General features: G+C 40.8%; 3 protein-coding genes across 4 annotated transcripts in view; 1 reads left to right on the forward strand and 2 right to left on the reverse strand.

Moving 5' to 3' along the window:
- LOC126561488 (uncharacterized) overlaps positions 1-19,606 on the forward strand; it is a 581,387-nt gene that overhangs the window by 350,385 nt on the left and 211,396 nt on the right. The window lies entirely within an intron of this gene.
- Positions 1-19,606, reverse strand: part of LOC126563452 (H/ACA ribonucleoprotein complex subunit 3) — a 334,268-nt gene that overhangs the window by 151,604 nt on the left and 163,058 nt on the right. The window lies entirely within an intron of this gene.
- Positions 717-9,243, reverse strand: LOC126562163 (LIM homeobox transcription factor 1-beta). Its single transcript, XM_050218592.1, has 4 exons — positions 9,129-9,243; positions 2,448-2,652; positions 1,134-1,921; positions 717-1,056 (listed from the first exon to the last, which is right to left on the reverse strand). Exons 1-4 carry the CDS (start codon positions 9,241-9,243, stop codon positions 722-724), a joined length of 1,443 nt encoding a protein of 480 aa, XP_050074549.1. The 3' UTR covers positions 717-721.

The following is a 19,606-nucleotide window of genomic DNA, read 5'->3' on the forward strand; positions in this document are numbered from 1 at the left end:
GTTCTCCTGACTAGTGCAGGCAAAAAAGCTAAACACTTCGACCTTCACGAAACCAAACGTAGATTGCTTGGAAGGAAGTTTGATGCCTGTTCTAGCAACGACGTATTTTAACTGTCAGAGAAATGGAAAAACTTTGATTTTTTTAAATCGAAACGATAAAATAAATCTAACTCCAATTTTTTTCCATCAATCTGAGCCGAATTTTACGGTTTTAACAACCTTTTCGACGGTCTAGATGTTGCCCCCATTCGATGTAATCGCTTTTGTTCATGAAAAAAGAAAATATAAAATCTGAATTGAATAATCCCAGTAGTATTTAATTTGGTGATCAATTGTCATCACTAGTATTAATGCAAAAAACCATAAATAGATCAGAATTCTGTGTCTGTTTTTTTTTCTATACATTTTTCACAATTGCTCAGCTTCTTAGTGCTGCTTGCCCATCCACAGACTAGTGTGAATGGTCACTAATCGGTCGTCTTGTGTGCATCCCAAGAAGAAACTGGGCTAAACTAAAGCTCCGTAACAACAATAAATTGCTAAAATCTACCAATCTCATAAATTAAGTTTGAAAGGGTTTTGGGCCAACACGATGGCCCGGGGTAACCGGTCCACCCCTGGGAAATAGGCCCACGATTTCGCCAGGGATTGATTGACTAGTGCCGTGCTTCGGTGTGCACCACTACAGCTACAGATGCTGCTCCATTAGTGCCGTCGACGGTCACTGCTCGATCTGCGTCGAGTTGAAGTACGAGTTTTGCATCAGGTAGAGCTTATCGATGTGCGTAATGCTGCCGGCCATGTTTGACATCATCGAGCCGATCGTATTGTTGTTGTGATTGACTAGCTGCTGGTGCTGCTGCTGCTGTTGCTGCTGTTGCTGGTGCGAGGGACCGTTGTGAAGACCCTGTGGTCCACCGTTGGCGTTAAGGTTAGTTTGAAGGTCTAGGTTTTGCAGCGACATCGTATCGGAGGTAGCCTCGTCTACGTTGTCGAAGCATTCGTCGAGCGAAATGTCGGAACTGCACAGGCTAGCATCGGAGTTGTCGGGGAAATCTGTAAACAAAGTGATATAAGAAAACGGTTGTTATTATACGGAATAAAGGGAGAGCGAGGGTGAAGCCAACACTTACCAGGCGAGTAAGGAAGGTTCGGATTCAACGGTTGGCTCGATGAGCTGTACGAACTATCCAACCCGAGATAGTGGCTGTGATCGCTGCTCGGCGATTCTAGCTTGATCGATTTGTCCTCCTTATCCGAATGGTTCTTCTCGCCATCCGCACCGTTTGCGTTCGCCTTCGATTTACGCGAAATCTTTTTCATTTTTGCCCGCTGGTTCTGGAACCACACCTGCACGACCCGCACCGATAGGCCCGTATCTTTGGCCAGTGCTTCCCGTACCTTGCGGCACGGTTTCGGGGACACATCGAACGAAGCTTTAAACTGGCGGCGCTGTGCCGAGGTAAGGATGGTGCGGGGCCGCTTCGGTCCACGGCGCCCGTCCCGTGTCCGGAGTCCATCGTCGAGCAGATATTCGTCGCCGTCCCCGTACAGGTGAGCTGCTGGGGGGAGATGAGATGGATGTGGCAGTCCTCCCGCCGCTCCATGATGGTGATGCATGGCGGCCGCCGCCGCTACTGCGGCTGCTGCTGCCGCGGAACCGTAAAAATCTTTCTCGAGGTCGTGCTGACAGACGAGCTTGCCGGCACGAAGCGAAAACGGTTCACCTTTTTGAAGTGGCCGGTTGCAGGTGTAGCACAGGAAGCAGTGTAGATGGTAGACGAGATGTTTCGCTCGCATGACCAGCTCGCTCGGTGCGATACGTTCGCCACAACCGTAACAGTCCCGGTCGGTGCGTCCACCCTGCTGGTGGCCATGTTGGTGCTGGTGCTGCTGATGAACGGATGACACACCGAAAATCCTAGTTGGGAAAAAAAGAAAGCCAAAAAAAAGCATGATTTAATAGCAAGTAGTAGGAGAGGTGAGACGCAAGATTTGTTGCACAAAGCTCTGGGTATGATACACAGTAGCTCGGAGCGGGATCTAGTACCCGTAAAACCGGTACATGCCGCCGGGCATTGGCCACCCAGGCAAGGTGACAAACTTCGTCTGAAGTTTACCGATGGCAAACGGGTTCTTCTGGATTTTTACAACAAAACTGCCGAATCGTTGTCGAGGTGATTGCTGCATGCTGCCGTAAGCCACCATGAACATTGTCTGCCTAATCATTCAAATCTATCTGTGTCTTAACATTGCGAACATTGGAATCGAGTCGAGTGTGAAACGACATGGCTTTTAGGCTTTCCTGAACACAGTTTCATGACAAACTTTAAACTCAAAAAGAAAAAAAAAATTGCTTCCTAAAATTACTAAACAGGCTGATAATTTTTAAGAGGGACCCCGTGTCCTTCGTGCAATTATTGATTTTTGCACCAGCCAATACTCACCGATAGTAATCGTCCTTGCAGTAGACCTTGGTGTTTTTCGTGTAGCACGTTTGGTTTAGCTGTATGCGGCAGATGCAGCAGAGAAGGCACTGCTCGTGCCAGAACTGGTCCGGGGAGAGCTTCATGAAGTAGCGATCCTTTATCTTCTGGCCGCATCCTTCACATATTTCCTGCGTTTTTTCGCTCTTGATTGTACCGACGATATCTGCAAAACACATCGAGAGGAACAGGCAGGAAATAGCACGTGAATGAACAATATTATAAATCTGGGAACGTGGACAAGAATGTGTTGGTTGCGCTGCTTAAAAGTCGACAGTGTGGCATTCCTTGCTTTTTGTTGGTAATCACGGAGCCCAAGTTTAAATGTTTGTTTGTTCGGAAAAGCTATTTTGGTTCGTGTTTTATTACAGTTTTTGCGTACAAGTAATGAAATTCTACAGCAATCTCAACAATGCCAAGGTGAAACGTATGATTTATGAATTATTTTTTATATTATATCCGCTACATCGATGCCCGTTTCAACGAGACTTATGTTTCGAGTTATTTCTTCACACCTTATGCCACCTTAGGCACAGGCATATCCGTTAGGATAATCCAAAGAAAGGGAGTGATTTCTAACGCTAACCTGTTTCATCATTTCCGCTTTCAAAAACCGTCGGACACGGGTGGTCAAATGGTCGGAAGTGTTACACAACCGTGTGGTGATGGTGTGGTGACCGTAAATTGATGTATTTTTGGTCAATTTAATTGAATTCCTAAAAATGTTTCTTTCTGTTGAACAAATAGCTATTGAAAGACTGTTTACTGAAGAGAAATTTAAGGCGATTTAGGGTGTACCTTTAATGCTAGGGACCTTCTAAACCAACCTTATGGCTGTCTACCAACTGTTGGCACCTTTTCTATCAAGCACCGTTGTCGTACGTGTTTTATTCACCAAAAAATCTCTAAACCGAAGAGGACTTATCTATCTAAGAAAGGTCTGAAGCAATGATGTCTCATCGTCTAAGGGACGTCATCTTCCAAGTGATCTTGTTACCTAAGAAGCTTCATAGTACGAAGAGTCCAAAACCGTTCTAATTATCATGCTCTCAGAGTATTTGCTGAAGTCTTCTGGGTCCTATCAAATCCCACCTAGATCGATCACCCGTAGTGTGGAATGACTGTGAGTCTAATGATCCATTTAATGACGGGCATGATCTAACAAGTCATTAAACTAAGCAGAAATCGAAGAAATCCTTTGAATACAGAGGCCCTCTGGACTTGGAGCTCTTGGAGGCTGTTAATTCTTTTATAATATTCGTCTTGGGCGAGGCCTCCTGGTTGATGTCCTTTATAATTTTTGCTAGAATTGCAAATTGATGAAGCTTCTTAACTTGGGCTGGCCATCAAAATATTGCATGAAACTGTTGTGTAATTCCCTCTTCATTGCTTTATTACCGGGTGATAAAATCACCATACTAAAATGTAAAATGAGTCATGAAGCCCTGTTGACCCAACAAAACATTAAACAAACATTGCTAGTTGTTCATGGGATGCTTTCGAATCAAATCGATTGGAGTACGTTTGTACAACAAGTGTGTGTGTGTGTGTGTGTGTGTGTGTGTGTGTGTGTGTGTGTGTGTGTGTGTGTGTGTGTGTGTGTGTGTGTGTGTGTGTGTGTGTGTGTGTGTGTGTGTGTGTGTGTGTGTGTGTGTGTGTGTGTGTGTGTGTGTGTGTGTGTGTGTGTGTGTGTGTGTGTGTGTGTGTGTGTGTGTGTGTGTGTGTAGATTAACAGTAAACGCATGGCAGTAGTGAAGGGGATTAATGTCCACATGGTTATAAGTTCATGCTTCATGACGATAAGTTCATGCTGCGTATTTGATCAGTTTTGCTGGGACACAACGCTCCAAGAACTAGAAAATAAGGGGAAGTATAGAGAGGTGAATGAAGACCTTTCAAGTGCATAAACAAATAGCACAGTCTGTACGAAGCACTCGCTGTACTGAAATGTTAGCAAGCAAGCTACTACACCAACAAACGGCAATGAAAATGGCATCCATCCTTCAGGGTGCTATGCTTCATCGCAAAACTTTTCGCTGGGTGGCCAAAGTAATAAAAGCAAAAGCAGCCAGTCGATTGGACTATTTTGCGCGCATTTAAACGTTTAAATTTCTCCCCGAGTCGTTTGCAGTTCCATTTGGTGATGCTGTGGTAATGTGGGTGCGTTGGCATTTATGGATCCGGACGATCGGTCATTTATCAACTGGTTGTGTGAATTATGAGTGTGCGGTAATTTTTCACTTCACGGGAAAGCTTCTGGGGAAAGCTGGGAGAACCTTATGTGGGTCATGAAAATGTGGCGCGTGTAAAGTGATGGGTTCGGTGCGATGGTGTAACATTAAGAAAAGATTACTAATTTCTGCTGTACGATGAAATGTGATCGTTGGAAGGTTGGTACTTAATTTTTGTTTAATGTGATTTATTCATTTTTACACTTCAATCCTGCCAAGTGTTTCGTAACATTAAAACGTGTGGTCAACTTTCGTGTTGAACACTATTTGCACCCCACCAGTGGTATATGCAAACAGTGCAATGTGTACGTTGGTGGTCCCTTATCAGCTGTTTAGCCATCCAGCCATTTCTCCCAAACTCACGTGTACTACAACCACACGATCTAATGCCGGATATGTTTCCACAAATTGGAAGGCGGAATGGACACGCGGATGGGGAAAATTCCCTCCTAGTACGAGAGTACAATAACAATAAATCATGTGTAAATCACCGGAGCAGCACCATGAGTGAGGAAGGGTGGACGTCGAGAGGACGGGACGATAAAACGGTGGAATTTGTTTTTTTTTCTTCCTGTTTTATTTCGCTATAACTGCTTCTCTGCTTTTTATCTTTATCGATATCGTACCGGTTTTTTTTTTTTCATTTGATTGTATTTGGCTAATCAATATCTCACCGTGATCATGTGTTTCAATTCCCGTGCTTTGGGAATGTTTGTTTATCGTGTTTTTGTTGTTGTTATCTTTTGGAGAAAATGCTTTATTTGTTTATTTTTTTTATTTTTTTTATGAGTAAAATTGTTTCTTACTAAAATTTGAATACAAATAAGTAGTTGCATTTCAATATTTGTATTTTATTAAACTGTGCAGTTCGTAACATATTGAAGAAACGATACGCTCTAATGAATTATGTGCGTAAAATGATAGAAAATTTAGTTTTTTTTTGTTGTGTGTTTTCAGCATACATTTTTGAACATGTTTTATTAAACAAAATTTGTGTTCTTGTTACATGAACTTTAAAGACGTATATTCAGTGAAAAAGATTTTTAACTTACAAATCATGTTAAAATTTGTTGAAAAATATCACAAATTTTTTTTACGCCCTCAATGCATTATAAATCATTGTTTTATAAGTTTTATGATCCTTGCTGGGTGGATTTCTAAAGCTTCTGAATTCTTTTTTTTTCTTTTTTTTTCCTTTTTTGTGTTTTTTTAGGCAAATTCTTAATTTTCATAAATAAAAAAAGCGTAAAAGTAGCTTTCACGAAAACGTACCTTTACATCAATATTATTTTTTTTCAATTAAATAAAAGTCAGAATTTGGCATTTGTTATTTAATAGCAATCTGTTAATAATTAATTTCAAATGAAAAATAATTTATCAATACTTTCAAAACATTATACATTAAAAATTATACTTTTCTGTGTTTCTCAGGTTCATGACTAAAATTCAATTCATGATTAAAATTTCGTTGGTTTATTCATTCCACTAAAATCACGAATTGTTGTAAACGTTGAGACACTTGTCATACGACCTAAGAAACACTTTATTGTAATCATTGTTGCACAGTACAAGCAAGTTTTGAATGATGCTTTTGCTGTCCATTTTGTAAATTTTTCCCATTAAAGTTCGAATCTTTAAAGCATCCTTTCCAAATTCGAAAACCGTTGAAAAGCGCTTAAAGTTTTCTCTCAAAGATCATTTTACACCACCACCGATCAGCCCCTGGTCCGCCTGGTCCTGTCGATATCTTTTGCTGCTTGGCGAACATTCGCACAGCCACTGACGAGCCAGCACGTCAGCATTATTGCTGAAGTGCAAAAGGAGTTTCCGATTGTGTGTGGTGCTTCTGCACTGAAGTAAAACCTCTTAACTTTAAGCGAACGAAGCGCGAATATCGATTACGGTCACTTTTGATGTATAAAGTTGTTGATGGTTGAAGGCAAGCAGAACCGGATCCCATCCATCCAACGTCAACGGATGTCCGAACGGACTTGGCTTGTGGCTTTCGAGTGAGTTTTCTCAGGTTTGCACCGCGCACCGACCACGACCGACCGGGTTTGAGTGCTTTATTCCAAACCGAGGCAAACCAATGATGTCACCCCCCCCCCCCCCCCCCCCAGTGTATTTCAGTTTTGAAGTGTTAACTTTCCCGACAAAATGGGTATCATTTTGCGATGTGAATGTTCCGCCTTCCCTGTTCTGGTGGTGGCAAAACGAAGACGCTTCCGATGACCGAAGAAGCCTCCGTTGGTGGTGCTTGAGTTAAATTTGCGAAATGCGTCTTCTACACACTTCACGACAATTGCGCCCTGCTAATGGCCATGCTCCTTTGCTGCAGCGTGTCCTGAGAAAATGCCACAAACGTAATAGGAAATTTTGGCTCAAGACCATCGAAAGAGGTTTTAAGGCTAATGCCCGGAAAAGTTAAAGTGGCCACGGCATCTTCAACCTTGTCCGTGTCGTTCCCATTCACAGTAACGGGTCTTCGAAGCTTGAAGTTCCTTGCTCGACCTACTCGACCAATTCTCGGTCGAGCTGATGGTCCTCGAAAAATGGCGTCCCGTAGACGCTGCTTGTGGCTGGCTGGTGGTGGAATTGATTAAAAGATATCCTTCCTACTGGCTGTGTAGAAGGCAACGTGGCCTTCTCCTACAAAAAAAAAAGATTATCTCTTTCCATCGGCCGGTTTTCGGTTGGTGGAAATGGTTCGCATGCGCTATCCGTTGCCTGGTAGGTGTAGGTCACCACCAACCAAACGATGGGAAAGGGGACCAGAAAGCAAGAAGCGTCAATAGAAGAGTGTAAACCACCTTCCGCGAAAAACTCTGCCGTTTGAAGCTCTGCGAGCTTGGCTTTTTGGTTGGAAAGTTTGCCAACTTTCCCTAAACGTGTACAGTTTTATCCACAAAGCACTGACTGCCTCCACAAGGAAATGGGGCTTGTTTATCCGTGTGCAAATATTTCCGAATCTATTGAATCTTGTCGAGTTTTCTGTGTGACTTCCTTCCGGTGCGATTTTCTGATGCTGTTGATTTTTGAGTTGAGTTGATGTGAAAGGCTAGGCACGTTTTGGGCTTGAGGGATTTGAATCTACCCAGATATTAAATTGTATGATGAAGGTTTATCCGTTGTAAAGAAGCTTTCTCGATGTCTGTTTCAAATCACAAATTACAGTTGGCAAAATTTTAAAACATTATTTTATGAAGTTAAAGCATTCCCTTCTCCAAGTCATTTATAGGTTGTTCTACGTTTTTTAAATCATTTTATTGTATTTTTATTTAGTTTATAAGATGGACCATTAATTATAGAATTTGATGGTAATATCTGTAACTTTAAATATACAAAGACGAATGTGAGATGTGGGCCAAAGGCGCTTGTCTTGGTCCACACTGTACTATTGACTTTGGCCCACTTATACGTGCCATTGGAATGAGTTTTTTTTTACTCCGAGAAAACGGGCAGGCCCTATTGCTGTTTGAGTAAGCTTGACTACAATCATGATATGTTTTAAACTAAGGTAGGTTACCGGAAACATAGATACAAATATATTTCAGCCAAATAGCACAGCACAAATTAAGGTAACAGCAGCAAACGATAAAGTACAACATCATTAGTTGATGTCTCAAACAATTTTCATTCTTCTCTGAAGCTAAAATACTGATTGCATGCCATTCTTCTTGACCTAATGACCTGCTGGGTCATGTCAGCCATAGAATAACTTACTAGACTTGCTGATACAACGTAACTGGATAGTCAGTCCTCACTAGGGAGGAATAGTCCAAATGGGATTTGAACTCCGGTCCTGCCGTGGGAAGACTTTTTTGCGCCATCATTGTTTGCTGTTGTATGATATCCTTCAGGACTATGGACTTTTAATGTGACTTATTGTATTGAAAAATCAAATGTGGCTGTTGCCGAATGAAATATTATACTCTTTAAACCATAAAATTGTGTATTCGTGCTTGCAGAACATTGCTGAAGAGTTGCGTTGAAAATCTTCTGAAAAGTTTGTAGGGAAATCTGTTGCTTTACTGGTTATAGAAAAAAAAAATACATACACAGTAAGGAACAAAAATGTAGCAAAACATTTGTATTCATTATTTGCGACAATGGTGTCGGATCTTCACACGGGAGGACCGGGGTTCAAATCCCATCCGGACGGTTCCCTCGTAATTTCCTAACTTCGTAACTATCCAACTACGCCATCTTATGGCCGGCGTGACCTTGCAGGTCGTTTAGCCAACAAGAACTTCGCATGGTCAATATTTCACAAGCTCAAGCACAATACGGTCTGCTCATACAAAATCACTACATTAAGCACAACTATAAACATCGATTATTGCACGAAATTGCTAATTTTTAAATTGTTTCCAACCAAAAACGCTGCTTGTGATCCGCCAGCGTCACTTACCTGTGCGTTCATTACCGTCCAGCATGTTATTATTATCCTTTAAATTAGTGTCGGCATTCGGTACGGCGTGCGGCAGCCCGGTGTTTATGTTGAGATTATGATAAAACTCTAGCATCTTGTTCGCACTGTATGATCACTTAAACAGGTGTTTTGTTTTATACGTTGTGGCCTTTCACTCGCTTTGTTGAATCGATCATTTGAGGTTTTGTTTCGGCCGATGTCCAGATTATGGATCACAAACAACTGCACATAGAACTTCTTGGGACATAGAACTCGCACACGCGTACACACGTCTAAAGGACGTAATTACTATCCGGTTTTATATCGAGAATTGAACTTGGTTACGTTATTTTCCACCGCGCACTGTCGACTAAAAACACCTATCTCTCCCATACGCAGAAACGCAGCCACGACGAATCGAGATCAATGTTTTCGCTGTGGGTCACTTAATGTCGTTCACGGCAGCACGACACGTCCGTACGGTACGAACGACAAAACGCATGTGCGACAGTTTCGAACCAGTCAGTCCTTCCGGCTGATACCCACCCGGATCGCGGTGTTTCTCCATCTAAGGCGCCTTCGCTTTTGCAACCCTCTACGTACGTGCGAGTGTGTGTGTGTTTCTGCGTGTTTGTGTAGAAAAACGCATGGTATCGTGAAAATCTTCTGAGAGAGTGGGAGAGAGAGAGAGAGAGTTAGTGCTCTCGCCATGGAAAACGTTACGCTCTGAAGAACGGGGAAGGAGAACAAATCCTTGCTGCTCTGTAGGGGTGGTAAACAAAAAGGGGGTGAAACGGTGTACCATGCCCAGACAGGAGGCATGCGGCCTGTCAACTATTTCTTTATCGATAAATCGATACTAACCGAGTGTTTGTGTAGTGGTGTGTGAATGGTTTGGAAGAAAAAATGCAGCTGCTGGGAGTAAGAAGCTGTGTGCATTCGACGGTGTAGAAAAGCATGGCGCATGTGCAATGGCGCCTCAGGTAAGGCGAACCACCTCTCGATGCGTAGGAAGAATACAGGGAAGATAAGAAAAACGTAGCCACGCCTGTTTCGGTGAACGCAGCATAGAAACGGCGAACGAATCCAAAAACAACCCTCTGTGGGGTGCTTTGTAGTGACGAGGGCAAACGATGGACTTACGGTGTGTAAATATGAAACCGATCCCTTACACTTATCACATTTATTTTAAATCTCGAGAAAAAAATTTCTATGTAAGTTGATGTGTAAAAGAAAAACAAGTATCTAGGTGACTCTTGGCTTAACGACCTTCTAGGTCACGCTGGTTTCCTAGACATGTCGATGTAACGTAGTAGTATAGACACTACTCACTACTAAATAATAACCAGACACAACTTATTTTACGTACTAAAGGAAACCAAATTTATGCATTCAGTACTCCACAATCACAACCTATTTACTAACAAAAATGTGAAATGAACATCAGATATTGACAATGCGGAAGTCCTCCCACGGAGGGAGCATTATTTTCGTACATATATTATTAAAGTTAATATTTACTGTGTTAATTAAGCCGAAGACATTTCAAAATTTTAAATTCGCAAACTCATTCGTTCGATTGAAAATTAAAAACAGAACGCATTAAAATTTACACACTATGTATTTATCTCCCCCAATATCTCCACAGCAACATAATCGTAATGGCGGGGAGAATCGTTTTCCCTCAACATACACACACGCTCTCGTTCTTTGGTGGCCGGCCGACTGACTGGTACGGGTGGTTTTATTTCAGGTGAGTTTTAGGATGTTTAATTTTTCCGTTTAATTTTACTTTCTCATTGTTTCAACATCTTTTGGAGAGTTTGGTATCGGTTCGGCTAGCCTACCGTTTTTCGGGTGTAAAGTTGTTGCTAACGAGAATGATTCGGGTTTAATTGTTGTTTATTTTAATTATGAACTTTTTTGTTCAATTTTCCGCAAACCCATGTGAATGATTTGTTTCGCCAAACCTGACGAATGTTGATATCTTATCACTACAAACTTCCTATTAGCGTTTAACACTAATAAGTATTTTGTATCTTCAATTGTACATTGTTGCTTGTCCTTCTTTAAATCGGAAAACAATGTTTATTTTTATCACGTTTATGTTACTCCTTTTGTTGGCTAACATATTTATTGATGCTTAAGAGTGTATAATATAGAACTACGATTCGAATTGCAAATTTACCGAACTATTTTCCTATCCTTAATCTTCCAAAGCCCGGCAAAGATACTGTAAAAGTTTCTTTCTACGTTGAAAGAAAACTAAAAAAGAAATAGAAGGAGCAAAAAGAAACAGACAAACAAAAGCATTGTTGTACTTAAGAGATTCGCCTTTCTTCATTTGCCCTGTACCGGTGGCTGCGGGGTGAAATTCCGCTCACGAAAACACCATTCCGTCTTGAATGCTGATGAGAATGGTTTTGCATTTTTATCGCGTTGCGTTCACTGCCAATATGCATGAATGTGTTTATGTACACTTTTTTTCTTTTTTAAGCATGCCAAGTAAAGCAAGTATGAAATGGAGCATTTTCGAAGGACAGCAAGTGGAAAGTAGACACACACACACACAGCACACCCGCAAAAAACACGACGACGGTGCTTGACGTTTGAACACAAATAAATATGGCGCCAAGGCTTAAGCGAACGGTGCCATTCTTCGCGGGACGATGATCTCGCTATTTTTGTTGTTTTGTGTTTGCTGTGAGTCTCTTCTACCTTACCGTGCGGCACACGTAGTACAAAGCGGTTGCGTGTCATAGTAGCCAGGCGTGTTACTATGGCAGCACATCCTTGAGTGCGAACAGCGCACGATGGTCTCGGCTGTATCGTAAGTCATACGTTTTTTTTTGTTGCTCCAGTTACTCCATTTACTTCTCGATGCCGTGGTTCAGTTCTGTTTTTCCATACCTTGGGAATATTTGGTAATTTTATCACTTTTTTTCTAATGTTTTTTTCGGTGCGTATGCGTGCCGGCGAAAGGCAGTAACAACCATCAAGTGAACAACGTTCTGTGTATTTTAAACAATTAAAAAAATTTAATGCTTTTTACCAATCTCGGAAAAAGTGAAACATAATGTCCTGGGTCCTGCTTTTAATTGTTTAAGACTTACTCTGTCGGGTTTCTTAATATTTGTTCCAACAAAATCAGAGGAGGAATAAGAAAAGAACAGAAATTTTGCTATAATTTACCGCCAAGACACAGTATTTCACGTTAACTTACGGATCAAATCCTTATAATTGAAGATTTTTTTTGTCAATTTCGATCAAACTTTTTTTCCCTTCTTTGTTCCACAACATCAGGAGGTATAGGTCAGTCATTTCCCTTCTCCGTGGCTTCCCACGGAGAACTTCATTCTTAGCTGGATGAAGGAGTGTTTGGATGAGTTTCTAATGCAGCTCTTTTATATTTAAACTCGACTATATTCCATCTTTTAAAAAATGTACATTCATGGGTCCTTCGTTACTAAATCTTTCGACGTGACAGACTCGTACATTCTGTAGCAAGGCGAATAGTAGCTAAACATTTTAAGCACAGTGGCTTCGAAACCTCCTTTATAACGAGTTTTCAAATGAGGATTAGATTTTTTTATTTCTCGTTACTGTTTCTGGCCTCTTAGGGCAGGTAACATACAGTTTAAAAAATGCGATTTATTTTGCAATTTTTATCAAGTCTTGATTTAATTAGTTTCATGTTTTATTAGTTGGTTAAATCAGTCTCCAGTTATAGTATTACTGTTTTATTAGCTACACTACACAATGATATGATTTTCTAATTTTTATCCTATTTTTACTCTTAGTAACTTTACTCAAGGAACGAATAAATTTAATTTTAGTTGATCTTGTTTTAGTTTATCAGCCATTAATCTTGGTTAATGTAGCTACAAGTGGTTTGAATTATTTAAAATCTTTATAATGCTATGTTTTCATGAATGTAACATTTTAAATTATTTATGATAAAATTCAAATTCGTTTGTTACAATAACTCAAAATAATTTTACTCGTATTTCAACAAATTCATACTATAAAAATGGAACAAGAAATAATTTTGCCTTATATAGTATAATAGTAAATGCTAACTTACTTGGCATTTACTTCAATATTAATTTTCGAAGGAGAAAATAAGAGTTAGTAAAATTGAATAAAATACAGCCAGAAACTTCAACAGCTGTGTAAAAACTAGCACTTTGAACAAATTTTTTTCCCTTTTAATTCACCACTTGGAGCTGAGAAGCACTTTTCACTCCTTCACAGGACACTCCAGCACACTCAGCTCAGGTTCCTATTCCATTCGCTCACTTGTACTTGTCCTTTACCAATTCCAATTCCAAATGCCTTGACACCTTTCGCTCAAGATGTTGAGCTTGCTGGCGTTCCATGACGGCGTTGGTCGTTTTTTTTTCGCTCCTCCCCATCGCTTCTGCTCTCTATCACCTCTACGTACCATTGTAATTTTTTAATAAAGTTCAACAGCGTTACGGTTACGCGATACGTAATTCTAAAAATCATCGTCGAGAGTCTGCGACGAGAGTGTGTCATTTTATTCCCGGGCAACATAAATGGTTAACGTAGGGCGGCCTGTGGGAGTTGAGCTTGAAGGAAAGCGCAGTCAAGACGTACTCCTGCTGCGACACACAGTGCCACGAACACAGTACAGTCAAGCCCACCATCCATTCCGGGTGTCGGTGCATTCCTTCGCGCGTGTTGTGCTTTGCTGGTGTTGCTGCACAAACCTGCCACGTCCAGGCAGTGATAAGAGCAGTTAAGATAGTATCACTTACACACGGACCAAAAATGGGGGGATAAAAAAAGGAACACAAACGCTAGATGATCGAGACGCTGACTGGCGCTGGAGGCGCTATTAGGAAGGTGATAAATGTTAAAGTACGTATCGTTAGCAGCGGCTACGTCGAAGCCGGCACACTGTAGGAGTTTGGTGCGTGGAATGTCGGCTTAAGTGCGGAGTGTGTTTCGTTGGAGAGGCTGAAATTTCATCACCTCGCATTGCGTTTCAGACGATTGTTAATAAGCAAATGCAATTCATTGAATGAAGCAGTTTAGTAAATTTTGGAATGAAAGTTAAAATGATAATGAAGTTGAGGTGAATTTTTTTCGCTCAACATTACATTTTAAGGAGCGCGGAGAAATCTTTTTTTTGTGAATTGTAGAAAAAAAATGCAATTACAGTTGCTGACATCATTATAACCCCTTCGTGAATCTTAAAATTTCAACAGCAAGCTAATAAATTATAGATAAATTATGTGTTCGCCTTTCAAGATCTCAAAGATCAATGGATCCTTCATTTTGGCAACCGTATGATTGGGAAAAAGGTTCATCCGATAATTGGTGAATCTATTTAAGAGAAGACTTCGCGATCACAGCCAACAAGATAATTTGTATGAACTCTTTTAGTTGTTTTTTTCTGAATGATTTTTAATTGTTTGGAAAGAGACATGTATGGATGGCAATTTTTAATAATGTTAAGCTCTGTGAAAAATATATTTTTTAACCTTTCTTTATCACACCTTTCTTGAATGTTTAACGTGTCCTTTGTTTTAATCTCAAGAATCAATCATTCAAAAGCAAACCAAAAAACGCGTTTTGCATAATCAATAACGGTCCCTGGTTTTAATTAGCCCATCCTATACAATCCAAATTAAAGAAAGTTGCCCCAAAACAGCAACAACAAAAAATCTCACCCAGCAAAAGGCAAATATTCTTTTGAGCTAATAATTGAAAAGATATGCAAATCCACAAAACGCTTTCATCAGATAAAATCCACCAAAGAACTTCTCACAGGAAAGGGGATCGGCCATGCGGGGCTAGCATGTTTTCAGCAATATTGTATAAATTTTCATTAATTTACAAAAGATACGACGATCTAGCATTGGTGAATTGGTGGAAGTTTTTTTTTGTTGTCGCAAAGAAGGGGCGTGCGTGATGAAAAGAAAGACGCCTTGATCCACGTTGCACCATACCATCATTTCCAGTTCCAGGATCAGAGGATCATCTTTGACTTTCTGGCGTATCATTCTTTAGAAAACCTTTTTTTCTTCACTTCTACTATTGGCGCTGCATATCAAAAGTTTTCCTTTTGTTAGTAGTAGACTAGTAGTAGCAGTAGTCACCCCATAGTTTGATTTAGGAGGCGGTGTGCGATTTACTTTGCCGATGCGAAAAACCGCAGCAACCGTTGGGCTTTGGCTTTTGGGCTGTCAAATGTGTCAAACGTCTATAAATATTCATCAAGTGTCAATATTGAAAGGGAGTTTGGGGCGGGATTTATCTTCTGATCCTACCTCTTCTCCTTCATTACTACTGCACTTCTGCTTTTACGTGACAAACCTGAAGAAGGCGAAACCTTAATGTCATCGTATAGGCACGTGAAGGAGTTTGGTTGTGGATTTCTTGCTTTTAATTAATTTTTCTTGAGTATCGGAAACTGGAGGATTTTTGCTTGCATTTCCATCGATCCAAATGGAATATTCTGGCACACAGTGAGGGCAGCAGTAAGGGTACGATTAGGTGTAAGAGGGGAAAAAATGGAAAATATCTTTCAATACCACAAATAATAACATAGAATGTAGAAAAAAAGCTCGTTGTTTTCCAATTTTTAATTGAGAAAGAAAAACACATCACGCCACTTTAGCATACAATTGATTTGCATAGTTGGGACATTTTTGGCATATTAGTTACGCGCTTTCTTGAAGTAGAAGAAAATCAGAAAAGGAGCCAAGACAAAAAAAAGCCCACGAGAACAGAGACGCGAGATCTTTGTTGCTTCTTGATTGATGAAGTTGAGTTAAGTATTTTCCATTCCGCGGTTTGTATCGCTTTTGCCCTCGGTCAAAGTTAATTAAGAAGTCGTTCCGCCCGGAAGGGGTTAAGATGTTTTCTGGACTCGCTCATGGTAGAACATTTTTCTACCACTGCTTGTCTGTGTTTCACGTGGCAAACAAACAAAAAAAGTTGCTTTATTAAAACTCAACTTGTGGTATTTGTTGCGCAAAGTTGGAAGCGGCAAGATGAGGAGAGCAAGGAATTTTTTCATCAACAATTTATGTGCAATTATTTGCCACTTATGTTTACACATTTTGGCATTCTGTTCGATTACCCTTTTGCTGCAACCTTGTCCCACTTGAGGTACGGTGCGTCAGTCAATCAACCGTCCCAAAGTTTGCACAAATCCTCACGAAATGATGCATCCTATTTTTTTGTATTTGGCTGTTTGGTTGCCCTCCACCGAACGGACGTTGTATAAATACGTTGTCATAAGTCGTCAAACAATCGCCACTTATGTCTGCACAAAGAGGGGGTCCAATACCGTGCGTGTGCCTCGGTGTCGAACATCTGTATCGCCCGTAACGGATTAATGCTTCGCTGGAAACCATGCGTCGACCAGAGACCCGAACCAGCTTGGAGAGGAAAATCCCAACCCAGTAGCGCATCCGTTTTTTTTTTATTACTATGGCCCAAAGCTGGCTCCGAACTCTGGCTGTGAAGAGATAGAAGGCACACACAGAAAATGGGTGGAAAAACGGTTCCAAATTGATTCTTCAATTCGAACTCAAGTGGCTATTTACACGCTGCAGGAGCCGTGCATGCTCAACCCTATGTCATTCGAATGCAAGGAACAGTGGGCAACAAAATACAACCTTCCAAGCGTAAACTGGAACTTCCTTGTATCTTGCGAACGCATAAAGCAAAAAGGAAAACAAATCATCTCTAAATATGGTACACCTCAAGTAGCTGGATCGATTACCTGGACTTTGGAGGGCAAATTTATGTTTTGCTTCCCCTCAGATAGGTATGTTTTTGCAGTCTGTGGTGAGGGTCGTGTCGTTATTACCGTTTTTTTTTTTATTCACACATATTAATCACCACAGATAGTAAATCCTTTGTCGCTTAGCATAAAGCTGGCACTCCCTTCCCAGGTTGACGAGTTTTTACATTTCTGCGGTCCGTTTTGTCGTTTGTCAATTTAGTTTGCTTGCGGCCAAAAAAACCCCTTCAACGTCACTGTTGAAGCGAGCATTGTGTAAGCGTGTTTTTTTTTTTTTAAATCCACAACTCAGCCGAGTCGAAAGAGAGCCTCAAGTGGTGGTTGGTATTTATGGAACCTCAAGGACCTTCAGGCGACCCGTGTGAGTGCCGGTGTGTGACAAATATATGGAGTGTGTATCGATTTCAATACGACCGAATGGGCTTCAAATAAGTTGTTATTTGTTGTTTCCTAGAGTATGGTTGGTGGTTGGTGCTAATTAGCATACGGATAGGGGTTTTGCAGTACGTTAGGCGCCGCAGGATAAACATCTCTCGGAGGAACCTTAAAACACTTGAACGGGGTTTTTTTTTGTATTGTTTGGTTTTTTATTGGGACAATTAGCACTGGACAATTTAACAAACAGAACGGGATTTGTTTTTGCACATTTTTGTGACAAAGAATCGCTGAAAAGAGGCATTGAATTGCATTTCCTGTCATAATGTTAAAATAGCTTAAAGACAAGATCAGTCTAGCCGCATCGCCTTATTATAAATAATTTGAAAAATTGTGTAACAAACGTTCTACAAAAATCAAACCAAAAATTAGCAATAATAAGATCAATTAGACGCTAAATAGCACGCGCGAGGAAAAAGCCAGAAAAATGTTTTATTTATAATTTTTTGAACTATTTTTTTTAACAAAAGTCGGCCTCAAAAGCTTGACAATGTAACAGGTTGGCTGATAAGTCCCCGGTCTGACACATAGAATGCGTCGCTAGTATTAAATGCATATTATTTTTATATAGCACCAACCTTCAAATGATTCGTGTCAAAATTTGACGTCTGTATGTCAATTAGTTTGTGAGACAGAGCGTCTTTTGTCAAGCAACTTTTGGTTGCTTGACGAACGAAAAAAGAACGAAGAAGAAAAAAGTGTTGTTCCACCAAGACAACGCACCGTGCCACAAGTCATTGAGAACGATAGCAAAAATTCATGAATTGGGCTTCGAATTGCTTCCCCACCCACCGTATTCTCCAGATCTGGCCCCCAGCGACCTTTTCTTGTTCTCAGACCTCAAAAGGATGCTCGCAGGGAAAAAAATTTAGCTGCAATGAAGAGGTGGTCGCCGAAACTGAGGCCTATTTTGAGGCAAAACCGAAGGAGTACTACCAAAATGGTATCAAAAAATTGGAAGGTCGTTATAATCGTTGTATCGCTCTTGAAGGGAACTATGTTGAATAATAAAAACGAATTTTGACAAAAAAATGTGTTTTTCTTTGTTAGACCGGGGACTTATCAGCCAACCTGTTATCTTGAGGAAAAGCTGAAGAAGAAAAATTACAAAGACGGGAATAAAAAGAGACAACAGGGTTACTTTAGGGACTGAACTGGGTCGTTCAGTGTCATTCTCACTGTATGAACAGCCTACAGAAGCCTGGCTAGTATAACTCTCTAGACGATGGTGTAAGATGATCTCGTAAAGTCATTGATGCGGCTACTAGATTGTCCACATATATGGCACACATTAGCCACGAATTCCTTCTGAGCCTCTTTCACTCAAATTTCAACCGTGCCACCCTAGCTCCATGGCATACTTGAGTACTAAAGTTGTTATAGGAGCAACAGACTGATATGATTTCTTCTTCTTCTTGGCCTACTTAGTAACGGCCACGTCTAGATGACATGGTCAGGACTGCAATCCGTTTTCAAAGAAACTTGGTGCATAAGAAGCTCCAGTGCATAAGATATCCGACAGCTTTGACTCCATCTGATCCCGCCAAAGAGCTCGCTGTGCTCCTCTACACCTCGTTGCGAACGGGTCACTTGACGAACACCTTCCTAGTGGGGTATGAGTCCGGCACCCTTATCATGTGCCCCAACCTTTGGCCTCACCCACCGGATATCTGCACCGCCAAAATGGAGAGTGCATTGGCGTCCTCCGTCAGCATGTATTGTGCTTTTTGTGTGTTGTCAGAGTTTTGTAGATCGTATGAGTTTGTAGTGCGGGTAGTAGGCACGATTTCCCTGAAAAATACGCCTTCGACGTTTGGTTCGAGCGTTTGTTGTCCGAAGTCACAATCGATTGATTAAACAGCTTTAATATTGTGGAATTCCTTTCTTCTTTAACAAAGTCCATCAGCTACAGTAGGCTACAACAGCCACAAATCCCCAACTATGGATTGATATTTCTCAAAACAACCCGAACCCGCAAGCATCAAATTGGTCGGAACTCTTTTCTAACCTCTTCTAAGTATTAAATAATCTCTTGTTGTATGTTATGCTTTCTATTTAATTAGCTTAATCATCTGCTTATCTTTATTTATTATTGAATAATTATTTGAAAGTAAGGTTAATCAAAGCCCTTTTGGATCATTGAGTAAAAACAGTACTAAAGCATGTTGTTTGGCACACAAAGCCCGTTCACGCAATTCTTCTTGTGGCTTTTGCCATACAGCACGGTTCAACACTTCCTGTCCCAAACGGGCAGTACCGT

The sequence above is a fragment of the Anopheles maculipalpis genome, chromosome 3RL, assembly GCF_943734695.1.
Source record: "Anopheles maculipalpis chromosome 3RL, idAnoMacuDA_375_x, whole genome shotgun sequence".
NCBI classification, from domain to species: Eukaryota; Metazoa; Arthropoda; class Insecta; order Diptera; family Culicidae; genus Anopheles; species Anopheles maculipalpis.

Bases quoted from the DNA above. Each gene is read 5' to 3' on its own strand.
- LOC126562163 (XM_050218592.1), bottom strand. From the start codon at position 9,243: ATGCTAGAGTTTTATCATAATCTCAACATAAACACCGGGCTGCCGCAC. The intron at 2,653-9,128 runs GTAAGTGACGCT...TGTGTTTTGCAG, and splicing joins GGACGGTAATGAACGCACAG to ATATCGTCGGTACAATCAAG. The intron at 1,922-2,447 runs GTGAGTATTGGC...TTTCCCAACTAG, and splicing joins TGCAAGGACGATTACTATCG to GATTTTCGGTGTGTCATCCG.